The sequence below is a fragment of the Meleagris gallopavo genome, chromosome 12 (assembly GCF_905368555.1).
Source record: "Meleagris gallopavo chromosome 12, MGAL_WU_HG_1.1, whole genome shotgun sequence".
Taxonomy (NCBI): domain Eukaryota; kingdom Metazoa; phylum Chordata; class Aves; order Galliformes; family Phasianidae; genus Meleagris; species Meleagris gallopavo.
Genome location: NC_139415.1, coordinates 2,697,425 through 2,723,445, shown reverse-complemented (window position 1 = coordinate 2,723,445; position 26,021 = coordinate 2,697,425). Strand labels below are relative to the sequence as shown.

Sequence of the window (26,021 nt, the reverse complement as noted above, 5' to 3'; positions counted from 1 at the left end):
ACTGCGTTAGGTGTTCTACCACAACCTCACTCAGCATGGCTTAGTGAGGCATGTTTTAAGGCAGCAGATAAAATGACAATCATAACACTGGAAAAAGTGGGAAGTTCATTAAAGCGCTGATGAGAAGCAAAGAAGTAAACTCTCCTCCTTCCTCAAAAATCTCTTCCAGCACACCCAGCTGTGACATACCTTGCTGTCCTTCATCCCAGCCAAGTGTTGGATTGCTCCAGATATTCCCACAGCAATATAGAGTTCCTAAAAGAAAACAAAAAGGACACATTGTCAGAATTCACGACAGTTTTGGTCAGCTCTCACAAGCCTTGCTCAGGATCAATTACATACAGCAGTTTTTATATGACAGTGGTTGTCTATATTAAATGTGGCTCGTGATTGGTTCCCTTTCCCACTTTGGGATGCAGTTGTAAAAGGAGAATCCCAAAGGAGCATCCAGCAAAGACAGATTAGAAAAAACAGAGATCTGCATCAAATGTAAGGCACTGTTCAGACAGAGGAGAGGGCAATCAGTGCTACTCATGACCCCAGGGACAGCCAAAACAAATACTGAGCAAGATAACCTACAAATGGATAATGCAGTTCCTAAAGAGAAATACAAGATTTTTTGGTCGGAGGCCTCCATGACCCTCCTAGGCTAAGACAGAACACACAAAGCTGGAATTCAGCTGCTTACACTCTCAAAAAGTTTCCTGTATGGCAGGATAAAGCATTTCAGGCACAGAAGTGGGCTACCACAATTTCCACTTGCAGTGACAGTTTCTATTACTAGTCCAAACCTCAATATATACATGCCTTAAAGCTCTTCTCCCTCCCCATTCACTACCAGCTTCTGTGGTAGATGAGCAAAGAAGTGCTAAGGTAGGCTCCACACCATGCAGGAAATTGTTATCCTCTGTGACTGCCAACCTGGCATCTCCAAAGAAACATAAAACAGGTGAAGATTTATAAGCAAATCGCTCTGCATTGACATTAATTCATAGCAGGAAAGTAGTTTTTCCCTTTGGGCTGAAAATGACCCTGAAAATGATGTAGTCTACCCAAAACCATGCACGTGTTCAGCTCAGTGACAATTCTTCCATCAACCCAAGTCCAAGCAGCACTCAGACCCACAGCACTCAGCTGCCTGACGTTACAGAAGAAAAAACAAAGGAACTACTTCTCACACTCTCAGTCACAGAAGAGGCAACTGGAGCACACAAAACCAGCTGGGGGTCCTCTGTCACACCAATTCAAACACTGTATTTATATGTCCTTATGAAGACACAAACTTAAATATTTAACAGAATTTGTTTTTTTATCACTCCACAGTTAGCTGGCATTTAAGAACATACAGACCTAAACCAAGAAGTGATCTTTGGAGTCAGAGGGAGTAAGTGGGAGAAAAGAGATCTTGTTCTTCCACAACTCGGGATGTGCATTACAGTTAAGCAGCTTTAACACAGCAGACCGAAGCACAGTTGTAGGACAGTCACCAACTCCAGAAGTGGCTGGCAACGAAGATGTTCCAACACAGAGAGAAGGCAGCCTGCATTTTCCATACAGGCTGACAGCTGTCATATCAACTGCAGTAAAGAGATGACTGCTTTCTGACACGTCTGTAGCTACAGACTCCACCTACTGCATTTGCTTTTAAACAGGGACAGGCAAATGAAGAACAGCTTGTGAGAAAAGCATAGGAGATCTCCCGTAACAACTAAGCAGGAGGCAGACAGCAGGAACTAAATATCTCCCATTAGAATGGTTTGCTTTGAAACTGAAGCACAGAATCTGGTCCATGTATCTGCACAAAAGCAGCACAGCTGTTGAAGAGACTCAACAATTTCTGAGTCTCCACTGCTTCTCAGTGCATAGATTGGTACTGGAGGTCAACTCACTTTAACCACAGCTGCGCTGTAATACAATATGTACATGTAAGACCTCATAGTAAGAATGCAATATTTTAATTATACCAAATAAAAGAACAGATGTTACAGAAGAAATCACTGTAACATCATACAGTCTTTAATATAAGCTCTTTTCAAAAGCACATTACTGTAATATGATTTTTTTAGAGCAATTCATTAAATGCCAGTCATCCAGACTACCAGATACTCTTATCACTCTGTTTAACATCATAAGGTTCAGTCCTTGGAAGGAATCCAGCTAACCAGGAGCCAGATGCCTATGTATACATTTGACTAAAATATCTAGGAAAGACAAGGATGCTTCATTAAAAAGGATATTTATAAATTACCAGGCTCATCTAAAAAGCCTTCATTACGCCTTAAGCCGTGCCCTTCTAGGTTATGTGCTCTTGGCTCTCCAGCCAAAACAACTGGTTGCTCAGTGCCTTGCAGCACCAATGGTGGAACACCTGAGTAACGTTTTCACACAGGTAACACGTGACAGTGTGCTGCCCAACAACAGTCCAATGCTGCACAACAGATGTGACGGCTTTGATGGCTTAAATCTTGATTTAAATTTATTCTACTATTTATTAAAAGGAAAAATGAGACCTGAATGATAAGGATTTGAGACTGCTCAGATCCTTCCAAGGAAAAAAAACTCAATTACACGTCTGGAGAGGTCAAGAAGGCCTCCAAAATTGTGATCTCTTTCAGACCCTCTCAGGGTAATCCCCTTGTTTTGATGCTTCCCCTGAAATCACTGACCTCCATCCTGGGTTTAGCTGAGTCCTAGCACTTCTGCTGTGGTAGTGCTCATAGTCCTAGGCACTATAAAGAAAAAGAGGCAGGAAGGTGGAGAGGAGAGCAGAGCAGTGCCACGGAGCAGCCACAGGGCAGTGGGACTCCAATTACCAGCACGTGGCCATCACAGCAGAGAGCACATGGGGTCTGGAAGAAGATCTCAGCTCTTCAGGGCTCATCTATGAGAACACAGGCCAGGGAACAAAGAAGCACAGTACGCTCTGCATCACATCTCTCAGGTACCAACAAAGATGGCTTTACACCAGCTTCACATTCCTGCTTTTCGGAGCCCCGGAAGCTGCTCTAATTACTGCTGTCAGGTGATTGATCAGCAGCCAGCAATTAGAGGCACTTATGCCAAAGGCCAGTGAGTGGAGAGGCATTTCTGCACTCCCTGGTGCTTGCACATGGGCAGGCTCTCACTGCTGCCAGCGCTGTGCTGCACAGGGAAAACAACACAGCAAACAGACACCGCACCAAAGGGCTCCCTGCGCTGTCTGAGATGAAGCTTCAATAGTAATTTAAGTGGAAAAAAGGGAGAAAGCATAGTTTTGGTGGTACAGGGACGTGCCATCAGAGAGAACCGTCTTCCCTCACGTAACTTAATTTCACACAGAAAGTATTTATTGCAAACATGTCGGTGTCACACCACGAATCTTTCACTGTGCATGAAGTGGAAAGCACAGCGACAGAAACAAGCAGCCAGGAAGCTGAACAGACCAAACAGCTCAGAAGCATATGGAGCAGAAGGTGAGGAGGCACAACCAGAAAATACCTACACTAAATACATGCTGCTGCAGAAAAGGCTTCTTGTGTCAATACCAAGACAGCATGAAGGCAGGAGCATCAGCACATAACATACCCTTAAGCTTCTCACAAGGGCTACAGACAAAGCTGATTCTGCCAGCAAACCTGCACACAGCAGCAGTGCTTGACTGTGTCTTGCCACACAGCATCCCACAGGACACTACAGGGAGGCAGGGCCTGAATGCTCTTGCCTATATCAGAGGCAAGATTCCAAATCAAGAACCCAACTTCTCTCACTTGCCAAATTAATTATTAATCTAGCATAGTTCTGTGGGTTTTTTCCTTCCACAAACTCTCACAAACATGACCCCAGTATATCTTGTAGGGAGAGGCAGTGTATGTTAACCATTTAGCCATCTTAATTCCCATTTCTGGTGGCATATAACATTACTTCACTTTTACCGATGAGAATATTTTAAAACCCCTTAGGCTGCCTCGAGGCAGTTGGGGCTACATTTGTGTAGGAGAATGGCAAGTACAGTTCTTAGCTGCAACTTACAGTGATTTTGAATGCTGTAGGGTACAACGGCGCATCTTTCACAGGTGCAGCACAAGAGGAGGTGGTTACACTGCAAGAAGGCTGCCAGCTGCTATAGATTTTTATGTCAACCTTTGAATTACACTGAAAACCTTCAGTGTGCATCAGCTGATCACCCTATCAGAGGCATGCATCTAAACAAGCTGCTCTGATAAACTCCTCATGCACACATCCTCTTTTTAAAGGCAGCTCATTTCATTTCCTTTACAAGAGTGGAAGCACAAAGGAATTAGAAGCTGTTGTAAGAACTGCTTCATACATGAGATTCCTTCCAATTGCAAGCCATTAACCAAATAAAATGTAATGTTATGTAACTACACACAGTTATTTTTTGTAATTCCAAATGTAACTGGAATAAAACGTGAGCTAGCTTGACACAAGTTCTGATATCACACTGTATATCACTGCTGCGCTCAGCAGCAATGCTGTCCAATGTGCCCCAGTCAAGGAGGGCACGTTACTAAACTGCACCCCAGCTACAGTCTCTTCTTCACTGCGAGTGCCTCTGATGAGACAAGCTGTGTAATTACTCTTAAGCGTGGTTAGGGGTGTCTGCTGGAGTGCAGGGCCATACAGCAATTTCTTTTTGCTCTCGAGGGAAAAGCACATCAATTGCTTTCAGCTAAATGCACTCACATATGAATATTTTAGTACAATTTAATGTTTCTGCACCAACCCCCAAGGAGCAGTGCATCAATTTGTGAACATAGTTTCCTTGGAGTTAAAAGCTACACTGGATAATGCAGGATGAAAGGGGTTGTCAATCCTTGGCTTTTTAGCAAGTCAGAGAAAGGTAGTCTGTAAATTCAGTCCCAGCTGCATACAAAGTTTGCCACTATAAAGCTACTTTTCAACACTGGTGAATTATGAGATATTCCTACAACTTCCCAAGCCCTGTCAGTTTTCCCAGTGTTCTTTCCCAGTGTTCTTTCCACCTGCTCACTCCGACAGCCCAGCCATCATACAACCAAATGTGCACCTGCTGGTCCATTCACACACACAAATTTAATGCACAACCACCACGTTCCCACAAAGAAGCTAGGTGAAGGTGCACAAAACTAAACAATGTATCACCCATCTGAAAGTTCTGTGTGCAACAAATTAGGAAGTAATGAACATCCCATCATCAAAGCAAGAAGTCAGTATCAGATGACAAGATGACAGAGGCTACACTTCTCATGAGCCTCAAAGAATGAATTTGTTCACTCTTTTGTTAGAGACTTCATGTAAGAGTCAGAGACCAAAAATAAAGTTAAATACTGGAATAAAACACACCTTGCTTCAGTTTCCCCACACTGCAAGGAGTCTGTAGCTACCTACTAAGCAATAATATCATACTAAGCAATAAGAAAGCCAGAGAACCTGGCTAGGTGAACTACTTTGTATTTGGTGGTAAAGCAACCAAAAAGTAAGAAATACAAGAATAATGTCAATAATGTGATGCTGCCTTCCCCTTTCCAACTACTCCCAAAGCAAGATGACGACTACTAACTGCTAAAAAGCCACTCCCTGTACAGAAGAGGACTGCCTCCTAAGATACTGGAGCATACATGAGCTCAGAAAGCATCCCATCACTTTGTAAGAGAAGTGAAACATGAGGATTTCCACTGCTCTATGGAAGATCATTCTGAGGCTTTGTGTATCTCGCTGCCAGGAAGTGCTCCCTTGTTATTCTGCTTTTCTTTTCCAGCCCATCCCACTCCAACATTTTCTACCTAACATAATACACTAAGTTGTAAATCTACCACCTTTTCGATGCTCCTGCAATTTGTAACAATCAAGGAGAGCCTCTGGTATGAAGCTGAAGCTTAAGTACTGAAGCTGAGGAGGTCAGCAAGTTTTCTCCTAGTGATCAGAGCAGAACTGCACTGACACTTGAATTCCCATGTGCCTCCTTCACCTGAGATTTCTCAGCACGTGCAATGACCAAGAGCAGCTGCCGTCTGTGCCATCACATCACACTTCTAGCACAACCATCTCATATGGTGTCAATTGTAACTACATCATACATTTCCTCACTCCTGCCTTCCCAATTTTTCCACCTCAGTTTCTTGTTACCCCTTGCTGGAACAGTATGCTGTGCTCAGCCCTGAAAGCAACACTGCACCCTCCTTGCCAAAAACCTGGGGCAGTGAAGGTCAGGCCTTCCAGCTGTGGCCCACCAATGGCTCACCCTGGATGGACACTTTTACTCTTATAATTGTGAAAGAATGGCGTGGCCAAATCTTCCTCGCTGCCAGCTAGGACACCTGTAAGGAAAGCTGAAGCAGTCAGAGAGCTGAACCCTGAAACGACACTGACTTAGAACTCTGAAGAGATTCAAATAGAAGGATGCACTTCCAGAGAACAGAAGATCCTTCTGAAGTCCAGAGGATAACAGCCTGAAATGACAACACTGTATGGAAACAGAAAAACAGAGAGAGAGGATCCCATTATGATCCCATCTTTGAAAGCTGAAGGGAGAATATAACTCCACATACTAGCACTTCATAGTAAGGCATTCACAAGGATATCTTCATCCCAAACCAGCTAAGCTGCACATCCTTACAAGCTCCTTTTTACTCTGATAGAAACTGCATACAGCACTGAATCTGAGAACTGAATTTTCTTCTTTATGCACAACACCTGCATATAGGAAATAGCAGAAAACAAATGGCTTCTGATCTTTTAAAAGCACACTCTTGAAATGCTTGTCACTGATTAAAGTCACTGAATATACTATTTTTTAATAAAGTCACACTTTATAATTTCATATATTCACTTATGCTGAAATGTCCGTATTTCCATCTCACCAAGTAATGCACAGCCTTCCCTTTCCACAAAACAAAATGCTCAGAGAGCTGCAATGATCTAAAAATTCACAGGTCACACCAAGAAAAAGCTACTAAGAGAAACAAACATAATACACTCACTGCTTTAGGAGCTGGAATAAAGTTATACAAAAGAAATATTACCAAAAATCCAGGCTAAACCAACAACAAAAAGATAAATCCCAACATGAGCAAGAAGCTCACAGACAGAGACTTGTGGCTGTTTTGGAAGCGGACACGTACTGCAATAGGACTAACTCTCAAACAGAAAGATGGTGAAACTTCCCTCCTTAATCAACTGCTTTCTATCATTAGTTTAAGCAGAACAACCTGAGGCATTTCCCTACTGGCAGTTTGTTCGTGTGTCATAAAGTGAGCAGTTGAGGACAGCTGCTGCAAGGTTCTCATGTCCTGTGATACATTACCACAACCATGCTCTTAAAAAACAAAGTCTGTTAGGCAGTTACTGAAGGACCAACAACCAAAATAATTCTTCCTTCACCAAATTCCCAACCAAAAGCAGAAGGGAAGAAGTAAGCAGATCTTGTAGATGATTACCTTCTTAACCAGAGATCAGACCAGCAACACTCCGCACATATTCACAGGCAAAAGGCAGCAGCAAAGCACCTCCCCTCCTTCTGAATTCCTAACCAACTCTTCTCCCTCCTGGGCTCAAAAACAACCCAGTCCTATAAAAACAACGCATTCCAGTCCTCCATTGAGCCTGGGCCACAGGCTATTAATAGAAGAGCACACACTGAGATACTTTCCCAACAGAAACCCAACAGCTGCAGGGGAGAGCAAGCACATCTCTAACTCCAGCTGCTCCTCACATCCAAGATTCTTTCCCTGTTTAAAACTCACGTGCCCAGACAGTGTAAATCAGAAATCAAAACTGGCCACAAAAACTCAGGACTCTGTTAATGCAGCTGATCAACATGCAAAGCTGCTTTGCCGTTTTCCAGACAAAATATCACAAGTTCTCTCAGAACTCTTCTAGGAAGAGGAAGCAGTCATTTTCTAGAGGACTGGTAGAACAGCCCAGATAACCTTCAGCTGACCAAGAAAGCTCCGTTCTACTTCAAGTGAAACTCTCTTCCACTGCACAGAATTATATTCTAGCTAAAGAACCAAAGGACTGTGAAGGAACATTGGGAATGTGAAGTCAACAATGTGCAGCTTTAAATCTTCTCACAATTATGATACTGACTCTTCACACTGAAAAAATCATCATTCTGTTCAACATCTCTGAGGGTTCAGTATCAATTCAACCTGCCATTCCATTACCACGTTCCATTATCACATTTCCAAGCCACTGTAAGCTGTCCCTGCAGGTATTTCTACAGGAAATACCCAACAGTTGGAAACAAGGAGCATGTCATTTTCAGTATTTCAGATAACTCCTTGCTTAATAGTTATTAAGAAGGATGTGGGAAGATGAGAGAGTAATGCACCAAACTGCTGACAGGAAGACGCAGCCTGCAACAGTAAGATTATTTATTGACACAACAGTGAAATACCCATTCATTAGTCAGGGAGGTTTCTGACAACACTGATGTGGTCCTGTGATGTGGCTGCGTATTCTTCTGACTTTCACAGATTGCTATGATCTGTGGTAAGCTTTAGCATCATTTCTTCATAAAAAATTAGCCTTTAAATTTCCACATAACTGTTTATGTGCCTTCAGCTCTAGAAAAAACATTCACCAACGAGCCTTGACACACAACCCACAGCTGAGCTACGTTCAGATTAGCATTTCCCCCTTTATTAGTGGAAATTTAGGTAGTGAAAAAACTAAGGACATTCAGTCTCGAGCCCTTTCAAAATATGCAGTTAAATGACACACAGCATACTTCCCTGGTCTTCAAAAGTTTTGGTATGTGACAGCTGACTCTGCCTTCTGTGGAATCTACAGTTATACGTTGCTGTTACATTTTCTGTGCTAGTGTTGATATGATTAACTGGAACAATTTGCTGAGACCAAGGTGCAGCTGTATACTCAACCTAATGCCCAGTCTGTGATCAAAGAAAGCAGATCACATTTAAATACAAAGTTCTTTTAGTAAAGAGAAAGTGTTATAATGAGGGTTAGAGCTAGAGTGTGTTATGGTCAGGCATTGAAATGGGCTGCCCAGGGAGGTGGTGGAGTCACTGACCCTGGAGGTGTTCAAGGAACATTTGGACGTTGTGTTGAGGAACATAGTTTAGTGAGAGCTATTGGTGATGGGTGGATAGTTGGACTGGGTGGTCCTGTGATTCTGTGATGCTATGGATTCTCCATTCGATACCCAAAGAAAAACATCAGAAAGAAGAGTTAGGGTTGTATGTATGTAACAGGCACAGCTTCACACACATTGATATCACAGCTACCAAGACTTTGGAAGAATACAACATGCAAACAAACCACAAACTTCTATGTTTTCCTTAACTTTTATGTTATATTATGATCTGTTCTTCAGATCCTGTTTGCCTTGTTTTGTTTTTAAAGTTGGTTATCATACAGATTCACAGCTTAATCACTAGTGTGCCCAGAAATGTCTCCATTTAGCCCTTCAGCAGGGCCATCATCAGAAGGCCTCCATCTTGATGAAGACAACTAAAAAAAACAAGAATTCCTATTCACATTTCAAGACAGAAGAGCTGAGAGGCACAAAGTACCCTGATCAAGAAAATCCAGTGGGAAGAACTGACAACAGACTGCAGGAAGCCCAAATTCCTGTCTTCAAGATTTCCAAGTACAGCTCTATCTTGTCTGATGTATTAGTGGAAAAACAGTAGCTATAGTTTGGTTTGACATGGTCTTACTAAACCATTACCAAGTAAGAAGTTGCTCACTGCTGCCATAAATACTCACGAGATAATTGCTTACTGAAGGACTGCATGCTTACTAGGTTACATAGCTCAGCACATGCATCCGATGTCCACATGGGCCCCACGTTGTTGGCCAGTCAACATCTCCTCCATGTCCAACATCTCAGGACATGCTAGCATACGTTCTATCACACACTGAGATGAGCTCCATTTGCATTCCTGTTTTACAAATGCTCAAGCGTGTTTTATCAATTTCATCACATTTCACTGGCTCTTAAGGAGCAAAAAAAGTGTCTCAGACTTCTATAGGAGAGCAAGCCATCTCTTCCCTCCACTGACCCCAAAAGACATATGGGGACAGAAACCACTTCCCCATGATAACTGGATGCACAGCAGGAAAGAATTACTGCAGGTTATTCTCCAAAATTAAGATACTTACTAGAGTATGCTTCTCCTGATCCCACTACACAGCAGCCAACTTGTAGATTACTTCTGCCACAAGTGCCTTGCATTTATATCTTGTACAAAAATTTTACTTAGAATGTAATGCAACAACGAAGTTATAGTTATCAAAACTTAAAAATGAAGTCATCATCTAAACTATCTATAAAAAGCTTTTCCAGAGACCACACCACACATCAATATAATTTAAAGTTTATGATGGCAATGACACCTTTTGGCTCATCAATGATGGCTGTCAGAAAACTAAAAAAAGATTAGCATAGGCCACTATAAAACAAATCTAGCTTGCAAAACCCCTATCAAAACCGTCTGCAGAAAACTTCTAATTGGACTAAAGCGGATATTCACATCACAGCTTGCTGCTGTAGTTCTTGCACATGCATGTTTACATGACAGTATCGTGCCAGACACGCAAAGGTTTTCCTATTAGGTTCAGACTTAGTTCATTGCTTTGAAGGAATATGTATACTAGAAAACACCTCAGTTCTCTTATGAACTACATTTCCATACTTACTGGTGCTACTATTTTACCCGTCTGTCCAACTTGCATGTCATTAGGAACAAAGCCAGCATCTACAGCTGCACGGGAAGCTCCAACTAGTTGAAAGAAAATATTTCCAGTGTTTTCTTTTAAAATATTAGCAACTCAAATTCATACCACCATAAAAGCACATGTATTTTACTGAAGAGTCCCACACATTAAGGGCACATATTTAGAAAGTTCCCTCTAAAGAGCTCTTAAAGTAATCCCTCTCCATAACACTGGCAGAAACTTCCAAATACTAAATGCTAATGCACTTCATAAGCAACAGGAAATCCTTACTCCCAGCACCAAAAGGCCATATATTTAAAACTGAGGATTTCAGTCTGGCATATTTCCATTATTTTTTCTTGTTGCTTTGTCAAAAGAGGATTTTCCCATATATGCCTTCCCATAACATTCCAGCAAGTTTTAATAGAACACATGTGCCATCTTATATCGCTTACATCAAGTTCAGAAGTCAGACCCAGTAAAGCAAAATATCAAACTGAACTCAAGAGCACCACATGGATATTTAATCGGTGAAGCCAACGATTAGAAAACAAAGCCACTCATGCAAAAATTCTACTGATTACTAAATGTAAAATCTAAGGCTAATGCAGTTAAAATGTTAGCACAAGCAGTTCCTCCTCCTCCCCCAACCTTTAGATAGAATATTTTGCTGAAACTGCTGTATGCAGTTGGTTTTCTCCAACTAAATGAAAAACGTGGCAAAAAGAACCACTCGAACCATAAGAACTGTGATTCTGTAAAGCAGTAGCTAAAAAGGGGGGATGAGTTTACCTGCAGCATTCAATTGGTCCGCAAGATCATAGAGCAACTTAAAATTTTCGCCACTCTTCAAGCCTCTTCCTTAAAAGTTAAAAAACAAAAGTAAGATGAAGAAAGAGTATAATATGCTCTAGGATTCTGTGTTACACACATGAACATGCTGTTTTATTATCTACACTTGCAAAAGCACAAGGATATGTTTGCATTGGTTATCTTTGGATACAGAATTAAGTAGTATTTGACACTGTGAGGTTTAACTCTTTGTGATAAATATTACATATACAAACCAACACCACTCTCACTGTTTATTAGCATCATCAAGCTCCTCCTTTGAAATTAGGAGGACAGGATTTCTGTGCTCCCCCTGCTGGCTTGAGGCATAAAGCTCTGCAGTAGGATAACTAAGGGCTTTTATTATCTTTCTGTATGCACAAAGTAAGAACAAACCAACAAAAGATTTAAAGAGCAGAATACAAAAATAACAGCTTTTAAAATTATTAAAATCATTATATCATGTTTGGGCTGCCTGCAATGACTAGGAGTAATTTTAAACCAAACAAACTTTCATCTAAAAACACTTCACTGTAATTTTAGAGAGGCTCACCAATTATGGTAACGATCTTAAAATGCCTATTAGCATATATCAAACTTTCCTGTTTTGCCACATCATGACATATAGATGTTGGGTGTCTTCCCACTGTCTCCTATGTCCTATTTCAAAGTTGTACCAAGTCAGTGTTTTGCTACAGAATCATAGCATGGCCCGAGTTGAAAAGGACCACAATGACCATGCAGTTCCAACCCCCTGCTATGTGCAGGGTCACCAACCAGCAGCCCAGGCTGCCCAGAGCCACATCCAGCCTTGAATGCCTCCAGGGATGGGGCATCCACAACTTCCTTGGGCAACCTGTTCCACTGCCTCACCACCCTCTGAGTGAAAAACTTCCTCCTAATATCCAACCTAAACCTCCCCTGTCTCAGTTTAAAACCATTTCCCCTTGTCGTATTATTTAGTTGAGCTGTACCATCACAGAAATGCACAACAGCACACTACTTACCACCTGATACAACCACTCTTGCACTCGTAAGCTCAGGCCGGTCACTTTTTGACAGCTTCTGCTCAATCCATTCCGACAGACCAACAGGAGCTGGAGGTGTCACTGTTTTAAGCAGGTTAAAAAAGGATGCACAAGAAAAAGGATAAAGCATGTGCTTTCAACCTTCCAAACTTCAGTTTAAACTTCATGCACAAGTACACTGTGGAGCCAGCTCTACCACAAGATTTTAATTACCATGAATAGTTGCTCTATGATTGTGAGTTACAAGGCTCCCTCATTATTTGTGGTTATTTATCCTGCAGTACGAGACTATTTTATAAAGTTTTATGTATATCAGATTGCACTACATGAAGGTATGTTGTATAAGCAACATACTGATATTAACCCAACATAGTAACCATGGTTCTTTTAAAAGACAGGCAATCAAGCCAACCACATAGGTTGCTCCGAAAGTAATGCCTCCTATTTATTTCCTTGGAAACTACAGCAGCTACAATAACATTATTTGATAGAGCAAATTGTCAGCTATAAAAGTCTTTTTCTCTACACACATTCTCAGCACCATTAGTTGTGTTCTCTCACCAGCAACAAACAAGAGCCTTTATGCTGCACTCGTGAAAACCTGCACCAGCAGAGGCAAGCCACTGTCACTGTTGTGCCTGCTGGAACACACCACCCACTCCTCACTGTGCTCACATCCACTGTCTGGTCTCCAAAAACATTCAGCAAGCATCAATGGGTGCCATTTTTTTCACATGGAGGAATTCAGTTCCACCCGTTTGCTTCACATTCAGAGTGCCCCTCAGCTGCCAGTTGCCACATGGCAACAAAACCTAATGGAGTACGGGTGGGAAGGTACAACCTCTGCTGCCACACCACCAAAATCCACCTCTGATGTTGCAGACCAACATGATCAAACAGGAGGCATTACTTTTGGAGCAGCCCTTGCAAACAGTGCAAAGACAGTACAAGATGCCAATGTCAGATCTCAAGCAGCATGTCTACTAACTTGTATGCAAGTCAGGAAATACACGATGGTTCTGGGGCACGTACTCATGGCTCCCAGACAAAGGTGAGGACTGCAAAGGTGATGTATGGGACACACAGCACGTTACTAATGATTGCTTCTGCTGGACTTACAGCACTGTCATAAAAGGGCCCACACTGAAAAACAGCAGAGGTGATCAAACCCTGGGACAGGAAGCCCAGAGCAGCTGCTGCCAGTTTCCACCTGTGGAGGTATTCAAAACCCAGTTGGACGCAGCCCTGGTGAACCTGCTTCAGTGTCCCTGCCTGAGCAGAGGGATCTCCAGAGGTCCTTTCCAACCTAAACAATTCCATGACCCTGAGACTGTAGACTTCTCTACGATCCAAGCTACAGAGATTTCATTAAAATAACCATTTAAACTGATATAAAACAATGATGGAGCGTTCTCAATCCAATTTCAACTACTGCTAATTTAGCTCAGTGCTATCATGAACTATCTCAACTGAAATATGACCAATCAAACCAAAGCTGTGGACCGCCAGCAACAGCAACTTGTGCCCAATTCTGCTGTGAAAAACCAACCCAGCTATTCAAACAGGTCTAACTTCACATAAGGAATAGCTCCAAGATTGCAACGGATGAGGTTTAGGCAGCGAGTGAAACAGGCACAAATAATCTGCGCAGAATCTGACTGTTTCTGGATGAAGAGGAAGTAGTGAAATGACAACTCGTATCTTCCCCTACCAGATAACAACCACCAAGTACCAATATTTAAAAGGAAAAGGCTAACATTATTAAACTACTACCAATCTGCTCTGACAAATACTTATGTGGAACATCAGCCACAAAATAGAACCTAACTCTAAGTGACAAAACACAGGAACAAATGCTCACCTTTCTCCACACTGGCGCTGCCGCCGCTCGTTGGTGCAGCTTCAAAAGATGTTCCCCGTACAGAAAACACTTTAACTGCTTCATCACACTGGACAGTGCAAAGAACATTTCCTAGTGAAGAACGATCATGTTTTTACAGAAGACATCACACACATGACACAAAGTTCCTGCTAAAAATAAAACTTTCAGATGATGAGAACTGGGAACCCAGGCACTCCGTAAGTGCTCATTTCCAGTGCTTTGATTTACTTTTATCTCCAGGTTTCTGCAGTATGACAAAAACTACTTCATTTTTAAGGCACACAGCACATTTAAATCACCCCTTGCAAACAGTTTTACATTTCGTAAGAGAAAACACACCTTTGAAAGCATCATTCTTAAGCATAAGAAAGATCTGTAATAATAATAATTGTTATACCGTGGTATGACTTCGATTGTGCTTTCTGTCAGATTGCATAAGGTACTTATTTTCACAGGCTGCAGAGAAAACTAAACTCAAAAAGTGCTACAACATCAGGTATTAATAAACAAAATCATCTTGAAACTGTCAATTACTGAAAAGTAGCTAAAAAACCAACACGCAACCACAAGCTGACAGTGTAACTCGAAATATCACCTTGGTATCTATGCCTTGTACAGTAGCATTAAGAAAAACAAGCTTAGGAGTCCATCTCTGAATTAAAACAGAGGGGCAGAACAGAGTTACAAAAAAAAAAAAAAAAAGGCTGATAAAAGAATTACAAATTACTTCAATTAAATATCATAAATAATCAGTGCAATGTCTTCATAATTAGAGAAAACAACTCTGGCAGCTCAAATCAGAGCTAATGGAAGTCATATTCAATAATGTCAGACAATTAACTTAATGTTTTATGTTTTACAAAATCAAATCAGAAATACATTAAACAAAGAAATTGAGTATGTATAAAGAATATTGAATTCTACTAATTAAAGTGAAAGAACTGGTTTCCATCTAAAACCCTACAGCACCAAAGTTACCAGTGCTTGGATTCTCACAAAGAGAGCATCTCGTTGGATTTTTAAGCAGTTTAGATTGTAAGGTGAAAATTCCTAAAATATTCCAATGTTCTAACAGCTGGACTATAAAAAGTTACCAGTATTAAGTACTTTATTGCATGAGCACCACATAGCTGCTGTGATTGCTTACCTGCATAGATAGTTCTCACAAAAGTGTTGGGTGATTTAATCTCAATGATGTCAGAAACAGGAGCAACATCCAGCTTAGCAGCCACTCTGGGAATAAGATTCTACAAGTCAAAGATTAAAAGTCAGCAACGTAAATGCTGGTATCTGCACAATGCACACGAGAAAATGCAAAGGAAATAAGGTGAAATGCACATAATGATATTTAAATAAAGGAACGTTTGCTGACCTGATTTTAAGCTCACAGATTGCTGTCTGTGATTAAGGCACATACAACTGTAACGTGACTGCAGGACTACTCACACAGCTTTAGCAGCCAAATAAGAACCCAGCACTGTAATAACATTAGAAATGTTATGATCCTTACAGTAAGTAACTCCCTAATTGAATATCTTAAATTAGGAGGCTTGTTTGCTTCAATAATTTAGAACTGAATATAGATGCAATTTACTCAGAAAATTGATAATTATGGATGGCTGAGTTCTTGTAACAGCACTTCAAGAGAAAAACAAAAAGTATCTTGGAAGTCATTTATCAGAGACAACAACAGGAGGAAAACACTACTCTCCTACCCAAAAAAGCCAAAAATTTACTATTTAAAAATTACTATTAGAATATATATCCCCTTATTCTGAAATTAGCTCTAGAGAATTATTTAGAACCTTAGGGCATGGGGAAAAGGATAAAAAGAGCAACAGAAGGCACTGAGAAATTAAGGCCAGCAAGAGCTTAACTTGCTCTCTCTCCCTCTCCTAACCCAGTACACCACAGAGCCCTGCTCGGTCATCTTTCCTCACAGCTATGACAACAGTCACTGCTTCAGTCCTCCAGTAAAGCACCACTTGATGATGGGAGCATACGCTTTAAAGCAAGATATTAACCTTCACTAAGACACTTCAGATCACAAATAAATGAAAAATGAAATGACTAAGACTTAGGGCATGTAAGGATTTCTCTTAGCAAAATTACAATTATATGGATTGATATTGATTGGAAGTAAAAATAGAAGGAAGGCTGATGTCATTATTCATTCCATGTTGGCAAGATTTCTAAAATGTCCTTTTTTCTCTAATTCAGTTGCACCACAACATTACCTGACTGTCAGTACTGGGGCTCTCCATATATTTAAGCACATTTTTAAGTATGCACTTGTTAAAAAGCTCTGAAAAATCCTATTTTCTTCACAAAACATCTTGGCTAGATCTTGGATCTGTATTATTTATATGTATTTACAGACATTTCAATCTACACGACCTACATCACAGATGCAATTCCTCCCCAAAAAGAATTTGCTGCCGATAGGTCTGCATGCTTTCATTTCAACATGAAAACTATATAACAATCCTAATAATACTAGAAGTGAAACAAAAATCACCAAGAACAGTTTACCAGGTTTTCATCCCCAATTACTGCACTTTTGTAATGCTTTCAGATACCTTTAAGTATTTTGTGTTCTTACACACATACAATTAACTGGGTACTGCTAATGAGCCTCTCCACTGCCCCTTAGTTCAACTCAACCCATAAGAGAACTCAGAAGCAGCTACTGGCTTCTTCAGTGCACTGCTGCCACGTTTTTAGGAAACTCTGAATTGTCCAGAGTTGATCTCAGTTCCTCTTTCAGAGGCATTTTTTGTATGTATGTCTATCTCTGTCCTGCAGGAATTGTTTGATGCATTTTGATTTACTCACCTTCCCAAAGGCAGATGCTCCAGCACAAATGTGAGTGTATTTAAATTGTTTCTGAGTTTCCAAAACCAAGGAAGTCAGCTCCTCTGAGAATAAAAATACAAGTTTACAACTATTTTATCATCTGTCACAAATCCCAATACTGCTTCTTCGGCCAACAGAAAAGAATGAGTCTCACCTGCTAGAAATCCCTTGTATACGTCATGCTGAGCCACAAGAACTTTTGCAACACCCTGCACCTTGCTGAGTTCTTGTGCTACCTGTGATTACAAACCAAGCATTATTAGTTTGCATTACAAGAGCACACAGAGGCTTCAGCCAAACTCAGAGCTCCACAGTGGCAAGCATCACGGACAGACAGCAGGAGATAGTTCCTAATTAGTCCCTAATGCAAACTGCTCGTCTATAGGTTAGTTCAAACTGGAACACAAAAGCACATCGTTTCAGAGTCAAAACAAACCTTACAGAACGAGCTGCAGATCTTCTGACTCACAGCACAGTGCCTTACAGGGCATTGCAAACCAATTCTGGCAATAAGAGAACTACAAAGTAAAGCAAACCTAGCAAGGATTGCCCTGTACTAGAGACTGCACAGCCATCTCGTGTTTTATTACAACAGTCAATAATTATCTCACTCCAAGATAATTACTAAGCATTCTAACATAATCAAAGACAACAATCCTATGTTCTTTTTACATCGGTCAGTATCGACTTGCAGAGGCACACCATGCAAATAAGAACATACAGCAACGTTACAATCTTTGCCCAAATTTCAGCAGCAATCCTCTGCAGCTGACTGCCTATTGATGTGATGCCTATTTTCAATGCTATCTTTATGCAATTTTGTCCTTTGTATTTGCAGAAGTGAAGTTTAAATGATGAAAGGGCTGTTACAGATCAGAGAAGAGGCTGACAGCAATGTCTGGAGGCCACATGCATCACCACTGAACTAATGCAGTTTTACTAAGTTTGCTGAGAATCAGCTTTAACCTTAAAATTTAACAAGAGGGAACAAACAAATATCCCATTACAGCTGCTACAGAATATCTGAGTAACTGGCTCTTTTGTTCTTCTAATGTAGACTCTTACAAAGCTTAAAAAAAAAAATCAATTTCACTTTCTGTGAAGAACTTCTTCCCCAGCACGACGTCTATTGCCAAACAGACACCACATACTTTGGTATTGAACCCCAAACAAACAAAGCATTCCCAATCATTGTTCTACTATCCAAGCACCAAAAAAAAAAAAATCAAAGAATAAGGAAATCCACAGACAGAGAAATCAGGCTTCTTTTTGCTGTTGCTATTGTTTTATTTTTAACTTTCTTGATCTGGATAAACGTCTCCAGTCTCAGCCTTGAGCACCTGAGTCTCAGTTTAGAATCAGTCTGCAGCAGTGAGTAAGGTTTGTTCAGTCACTTGTGAATTATCTGCTATGACTGTGCCTCCTGCACAAGACAGCACATGGCCCTTTCAGAATCACAGTTCCTAAGCAATAGCCTGATATTAAAAAATTAGGCATAGTTATTTTTCTTGTTCATGTCAGACTACATCATGCTGGGGTAAGAGTGCCTCTTACAAACTAATGGTACACTGTCCTCAGATTTTGCTCTTCACAAAAATCAGACTAACAACACAACAGCTAATATTTTGCTACAACTAACTCTTACTTTAGACTTGAGTTATATGATAAAGTCAAGAAACACTGATTTCAGACTTTTGGATTGCAGACACTCTTGCTACACTACCTGCAGTGACCATTAAAAGGCAGACGCTCAGAAGCCTCACCTGACATTGTGCCCTTTCATTTCTGCTGATCTCTCCTTGCACAGTGCAAGGTTTTTTTCTCCCAGGTTCCCAGCACTGCATTATTTACCTTTCAAACTTTACAGGAGAATAGTTTTAAGAGTTAGTTGTCCTACAGACTTATAAAAACATGCTTGCTTAATTTGTAACAGCTTATTCTGATATTCCCCCTTGTGAAATGAAAACAATAAAACAATGCCACATTTCCACTTCAGAAGAGAAGCAGCTCAAGTGCAGCACATTTCCTGTAGATTAGCAATTCATGGCACAGCTCCTTTTCACCAGATTATTTTTCCAAATATGTTAGCCAAGATGCTACCACATAGAATTCCACTGCATTCATTAATTCATTCAAATGAAAACAGGATTTCCCACCTTGTCACAACTGGTCCCAGCAACCAAGCAGGAAACTTCACCTCCGAGACGTTTTGCTGCAGTGACTGCATTGAGTGTAATGGGTGTAAGAGTCTCATTGTTGTGTTCTGCTATGACCAACGTACTCTGAAGCCTCTGAAACTGGTGCAGCAGCGATGCCTTCAAAGACAGAAAGAGAGAGGAGTTGAATACTTTGCATTTAAATAAATAAAATGTTCCTAGGAGCATTCAGTGCTTTACAAAAAGCTATCAGCTATACAGATCGTCAGCTGCTGCTGTCAAACAAAACAGACTAAATCTAGATCATTTCTATCAGGTAGGCAGAATATTTCAGTACTATTTAATAATTACAAGGAATGTCAAAGTTGGTTGACTTCAGCACAGCTACAACATGCAGCTTTTCAACTAAAACCTTTACAGGAAAATACTGAGCAGCCTTAAGAAGAAAGCCATAAGACACATTTAAGCTCAGTTGATCAACTGAAATACATAAAGAGTGAACAGAATTCAGTGTGAGCACAACATTAAGATATTTTGTGGCTGTAGACTGAAACCCACATGAGGATTAGACAAGTGAGTCTAAGATCCCAGGAAATCAAGAGCAAGCAGTAGTTACTTGTCTTACTGATTTATTTCCCCATTTGTTTTAGCCAAAATCTTCCCACAGAGCTCACTGTTGTAATCAGTTATCTGCAACAACAAAACTGGAGGTAGTAAGTAGCAGGATAGCAATAAGCATCAAAGGCTCCCAGTCTAAAAACAAACATATTAATAAAGCCTGCTGAGCAGCACCAGGTTCAGTTGTAGATAATCTGTTTTCCTTTACAACGTGAGATGCTACTGACCACTCAGCTACCACCACAACACAGCAGTGCTTAATTGATCCTTTTCACCACCTCACTGTCCAGACTAACACTAAGGTAGTGAAAAGGCAGGGAGATAAATACTGACAAAAACTGAAAACCGGACAGCAGTACTTCAAACCTATTTTCTAAGGGCATTTCCACTCACAACAAATACGTGCACACCAAACATTTAAAGCAGAAAATAAAGCTTCAGAAAACCTGAGAGCTGAAATGTGGACATGGACTTCAGCCAAGCAAGGTGTATCATCAGCACAACGGACTTCACAAAGAGAAAGCAAACCCAAGGACTTCCTTGGGACTCTTAGGATAAAGATATAAATAAAAAGGTACATTTCCACAGAATAAAGACCACAATTTGTCATTTTTTTTTTAAAACAATAAGGAATCTTGTAGAAGTACTCTGCATTTCACCTCCTACACGTAAGGCTACTTGTTATGACTAAAGATTCTAAGAACACTTGAAGCCAATTGCTAAATTGACAGAAACAAAATATTTATTGCCAATACAGATCAGACAGCATATTTTTTATTGTATTTTGCACATCATTTGCAATAAAAGATACGAGATCTAGTCACCGTTCGAAGAATAAATCTGTACACTTGTGGCAAATAGCTCACTTTTTCAACAACTTACAGTCACGTCACAACTAATTACAATTAAACATCCTACAGACCTGGGCAATCAAGTGCCTTCTCACAAGCACACCAGTTTACCATGAAGAATAGGACAGTAACCACACGACAGTAGGACCAGGAATTTATTTGGACATGGATGGACACCAGGCACCCATGCTCCCTCTACAGTGAAAACATCCACGCTTCCTTTCTGTGGGCAACTCCAGACAGCGATTCAGTCTGCAGTAAAATAAACACCTATGAAGGAAAAACGTCTGGAGTTCTCAGCTCCCTCCCTCCTCCATTTACTGTAGAGCAAACCTGGCCTCTGGCTTCCAGATGTATGAAAGATGGTGAGATTAACCCAAACAAACGTGCAGGGTACGCCAAGCCAGTCACTTGCATGGCACCAAAGGATTCAGGGAATCCATCATCTTCTCAAGTTACACCAAGGCGTCTTTCTGCTTGAGAAACCCAGCAATGACTTCCAAGCAGAATACAAAAACCTTACATATAATTGCAGGAATTCCAGACTTCGTGCAAACAACCAGGACTACTCACTGCTCCTGTCCCAGCCAAACGTTAGAGATCCAGAACACACCTGCTACACGAGCACAGACAAACCCGTGCCTAAGGCCTACAAGCCACGCACCCACAGTGCTCAATCAATTTGCACAGGTGATCATAGAATACACAACAGCTGAGCTTGGAGGGAATCTTAAAGATGATCCAGTTCCAACCCTCAGCTGTGAGCAGCTGCCACCCACTACATCAGGCTGCCCAGGATCCGACCCAACCTGTTCTTGACACCTCCAGCTCTCTGGACAGCCTGTTCCGTTGCCTCATCAACCTCTGAGTAACAAATGTCTTCCTAATATCTAATTTAGATCTACCCCTCTTTACTTCAAAGCCCTTCCCCCTTGTCCTGTCACCATTAGACCATGTAAAATGTCAGTGCCCCTCCTGCTTGTAAGCTCCCTCCAAGGGAAGGAAGGCTACAATGAGGTCTCTCTCTGGAGCCTTCTCTTCTCCAGGCTAAACAAGCCCAGCTCCCTCAACCTTTCCTCACAGGAGAGGTGCTCCAGCCCTCTGATCATCTTTGATCCTTTGATCCATCATCCTCCTCTGGACCACTCCAACAGCTCCACATCTCTCCTGCACTGGGGTCCCAGACCTGGACAGAACTCCAGATGGGGCCTTAAAAGGGCAGAGCAGAGGAAGAGAATCCCCTCCCTCTCCCTGCTGCCACCCCTCTGCTGATGCAGCCTAGGATACTGTTGGCCTTCCAGGCTGCAGGAGCACACTGCTGGCTCGTGTCCAGGACCCAATTAAGGACACTGCTGCTCTCAATGAATTCTTCTCCTAGCCTGCACTCCTACCTGGCACTGTCCCGACCCAAGCGCAACACCTTGCAGTTGGCCTTGTTGTACCTCATTAGGTTCCACTTTTCAAGCCTTTCCAGGACCCTCTGGATGGCTTCCCTTCCTTCTGTCATATCAAGTGCACCACTCAGCTTGGTGCCATCAGCAAACTCACTGTGTGTGCACTTAATCCCATTATCTATGTCATTTATGAAGACGCTGAAGAGCACCCATCCTAGGACAGACCACTGGGGGACACCCCTCATCACCAACCTCCACCTGGGAGCCACTGCCAACCCTCTGGCTAGAACCACTCAACCAACTCTTTATCCACCAAACAGTCCAGCCTTCAAATCTGTATTTCTCCAATTTAGAGATAAGGATGTGGTGCAGAAGAACCATGTCAAAAGCTCTGCAGCCTGCTCACAGCAATGCTAATGAAAATCAAATGCATGTTGGACTTTCAGATCACTCATACAGTGCATAGAGGTCCAGCAGTTCTTAAATACAAATTTAGTGCTCATATACTTATAAAATACGTGTACTAAACACACACACAAAAAAACATAAACAAGAGTGTCATAAATCTTTCCTTACTGCTTGGTAGGATTGGTGACTTAACTGCCTCTACAGTCAATACTGAACTGCCCACAGTCAATCTACAGACAACATCTTCTTAGCTGTAAAAGCAAACTAGCCAGAGAATAAAACTTTGAAATTGCTTAATAGGAATCAGGTATCTCATACAGACCCATTAGCACTGGAAAAAAAAAAATCATAAAAATAGACTCAAGAGGCAAAGGTTTGGTGTGGCTGCATTCTCGTATAACAAAATAATGCTTAATTCAATTAAAAGACTCTCATAGCTGAAAAGCTTAAATAAATACATACATACATATTTGGCAAGCTCAATACAATCAGGGAGACCTGGCAATAAAGTTTATACTTGTAGAGCTTCTGTAACTACCTGGCAACAGAAGAGGTCTGAGACACAGCTTCAGGAAACACTAACTGGAAAAATAACACTGAAGTCACCTAAATTGAAAAGGAGCTGTAACTGCAACAGAGAACAGCAAAAGAAATTAAGAAAATACTTAAAGATTTATTTAGGAATTACAATCAAGATGTGACTACAAGGAATTGAAGCAGCAAAAGAAAGACTTAGTAAAGAAGTTTTCCCAGAAGCACCCAGACAAATTGTTAATAAAAATCAAAGCAAAGCTGTCTGTAAATACAGACAAAGGTACTGAAAGTAAACTCAAGATAAATGACCTCGCTAAAAAAGGCAGCCACCTCTCTGAGCCACCAAGTGACAACCGAAGGACAGATGCAAAGTATTCTCACAACCCACAAACACAACCCAGCACTTCTCCTGCAAGGTCATCATTTGCTGAAGTGTTCCAGGCTATTAAATCCATTTATCTGAAATCTGTCAGGCCAAAAACAAAAATAAAAACCCATATGTTCATCACAACCTAAGCACATACACACATTATATACGTATGAAATAAAACGCACTGTTTTCAGAAATATCAGGGAGTTGCGAGCTCTGAACGAATGAAGAGAAACCAAAAGACTCAGCAGCAGTGAAAACTGGGTCACTGTCCCCTAAAATACTGTAAAATGGTATTCTTAAATGGAAAGCCACAGCGCCCTTCACTGTCACTCTTTTTTTCTTTTTTTTCTTTTTCTTTTTTTTTTTTTTTTGAGGGAGCATGGAAGCAAGGGTGATCAATTCACTTCAGTCTTTAAGCAGCCAAGACTAACACTGCTTGCTTGCCCTTGGATGGCCTACCTGCACAGGCTGAGTGACAACTGGGTACAGATTTAGAAGGTGATGGCCTCAAACTGCTGTGCGATGTCACACGAGGAAGAGGAGAAAAGACTGAAGGGACAAATACTTGTTTATGTGGTTAAAAAAAAAAAAAAAATTAAGTGAATACATAATCTGCTATTTTATAGAGATAGGAATGTATGACCTCAAGACAATTCTGATCACCACAGTTTAATATCATTACAAGCTGACATTTCAGTAGCCCATGCAATGCTATTTGCCACCAGATAATAAGCAGATATATCTACTGTAGTTCCAACACATCTAGTTTGCCATCAGCACATTCCAATGACTCTTGGGCAAAATATTCCAAAAAATTACCATGCTTTTTACTAGAAATGATTTCTTAATGTCTATCTTTGCTCTTCCCAATTTTCTGTCTTGTAATTTAAGCCCACTAATATAACTTTATTTGCACCTACCACAGAAATGGTTTACTCCCACCTCTGTACCAACTATTCCTATACTTGTGGATCTGTATCTCTCAGTCCTCCTTTCATGAAGATATGCAGCTCCGACCTCTTCTTACTGCTTCTACTTTACAGACCTCAATGACTGTGTAGTTCCAACCCCCTGCTATGTGCAGGGTCACCAACCAGCAGCCCAGGCTGCCCAGAGCCACATCCAGCCTGGCCTTGAATGCCTCCAGGGATGGGGCATCCACAGCCTCCTTGGGCAGCCTGTTCCACTGCCTCACCACCCTCTGGGTGAAAAACTTCCTCCTAATATCAAACCTAAACCTCCCCTGTCTCAGTTTAAGCCCATTCCCCTTGTCCTATCACCATCCACCTCACAAACAGCCGTTCCCCTCCTGTTCATACACTCCCTTCAAGTACTGGAAGGCCACAACGAGGTCTCCCAGAGCCCTCTCTTTCCCAAGCTAAACAAGCCCATTACATATATATATACACATAAGCACACGACTCCAGGTGCACACAGCTGACAAACCAGCCAACCTCACGCTTCCAGGCTCCACAGCCCTGTGCACCTCCGTGCTGGGCAGCACAGCCCCCGCGGGCAGCAGTGCCAGCAGCTCACTAATGGAGTCAATCACTCACACAGCTGCTCTCCACAACGACCTTTGCTCCAGCAGGCGCGGGGCCGAGCTCCATCACCGCCATTACAACAGCCGTGCCCTCAGTGCCGCACACAACGCAGCCGCCCCTGCTTTTCGCTCTCGTTTTAGCGCTCTTAGTGCTTCTTCGGAGCGGACCCCAAAGCCAAAGCCGCGGGACTGGAAGCCCCGTTAGGCTCGCTGCTCGCACAGCCGCGGGGCCGTCCTTGAGCTCACCTCGCCGTTCCGTTCGGTAACGCGAGCAGCGTGACAGCGGAGCACGGCGCGGCACCGCGAAGGGCAGCGGCGAAGGGCGGCACGGTGATTAACTGCGGCTGCAGCTCGCGGGGCTCCCAACGCCACAGCCTCCCCCGAGCTCCGCCAGCCGCACAGCAGGCACCGAGCGGCTGCGAAGACCACCCCCAGCCCCCCGGGCTCTGCCCTCAGCAGCCGGCCGTGCCGACCCCCGCCCTCACTGCCCTCACTGCCCTCACTCACCGCCCTCCTCACGCCGCGCGCCGCCGCCGCCGCCCGCAACATGGCTCCGCCGCCCCGCTCCGCCGCCGCTCTCGCGAGAGCCGCCGCGCCGCACCGCTTCCTCATTGGTCGCGGCGCGAGGCCAATGGACGGCGGAGGAGAGCGCCCCCCCCGGCGGCGGGACGGTTGAAGCGTGGCTCGGAGCAGCGGCACGGAGAGACGGGGAGCTGAGCGTCCCGAGCACGTTCCGTGCTAGACCTTATCCCATGCCAATAGAACAACGTACAGCGGAACCCTTTACAGATGAAGTTCATACAGTGTACGAATCCCTCCTACCTGCACCCTGCGTAGCCTAAAAGAAAAGGAACAGCGGCAAAATAAGGATACAAGGAGCATCCC

At 42.2% G+C, this 26,021-nt stretch overlaps 1 protein-coding gene across 2 annotated transcripts in view; it reads right to left on the bottom strand.

The window, feature by feature from the left end:
• Positions 1-25,762, bottom strand: part of ETFA (electron transfer flavoprotein subunit alpha) — a 30,221-nt gene extending 4,459 nt beyond the window's left edge. The window contains exons 1-10 of one of the 2 annotated variants that reach the window (XM_085233963.1): positions 25,644-25,762; positions 19,416-19,574; positions 17,414-17,495; positions 17,239-17,321; positions 15,551-15,650; positions 14,383-14,493; positions 12,501-12,602; positions 11,455-11,523; positions 10,645-10,727; positions 190-255 (exon numbers count right to left, since the gene is read on the bottom strand). In XM_085233963.1, the coding sequence (XP_085090089.1) occupies positions 190-255; positions 10,645-10,727; positions 11,455-11,523; positions 12,501-12,602; positions 14,383-14,493; positions 15,551-15,650; positions 17,239-17,321; positions 17,414-17,495; positions 19,416-19,574; positions 25,644-25,748 (960 nt within the window). In that variant the 5' untranslated portion in view covers positions 25,749-25,762. The remainder of the gene's footprint in view (positions 1-189; positions 256-10,644; positions 10,728-11,454; positions 11,524-12,500; positions 12,603-14,382; positions 14,494-15,550; positions 15,651-17,238; positions 17,322-17,413; positions 17,496-19,415; positions 19,575-25,643) is intronic. The other variant, XR_014885892.1, reaches the window with a different exon arrangement.
• Between the last annotated feature and the right edge of the window lie 259 nt (positions 25,763-26,021).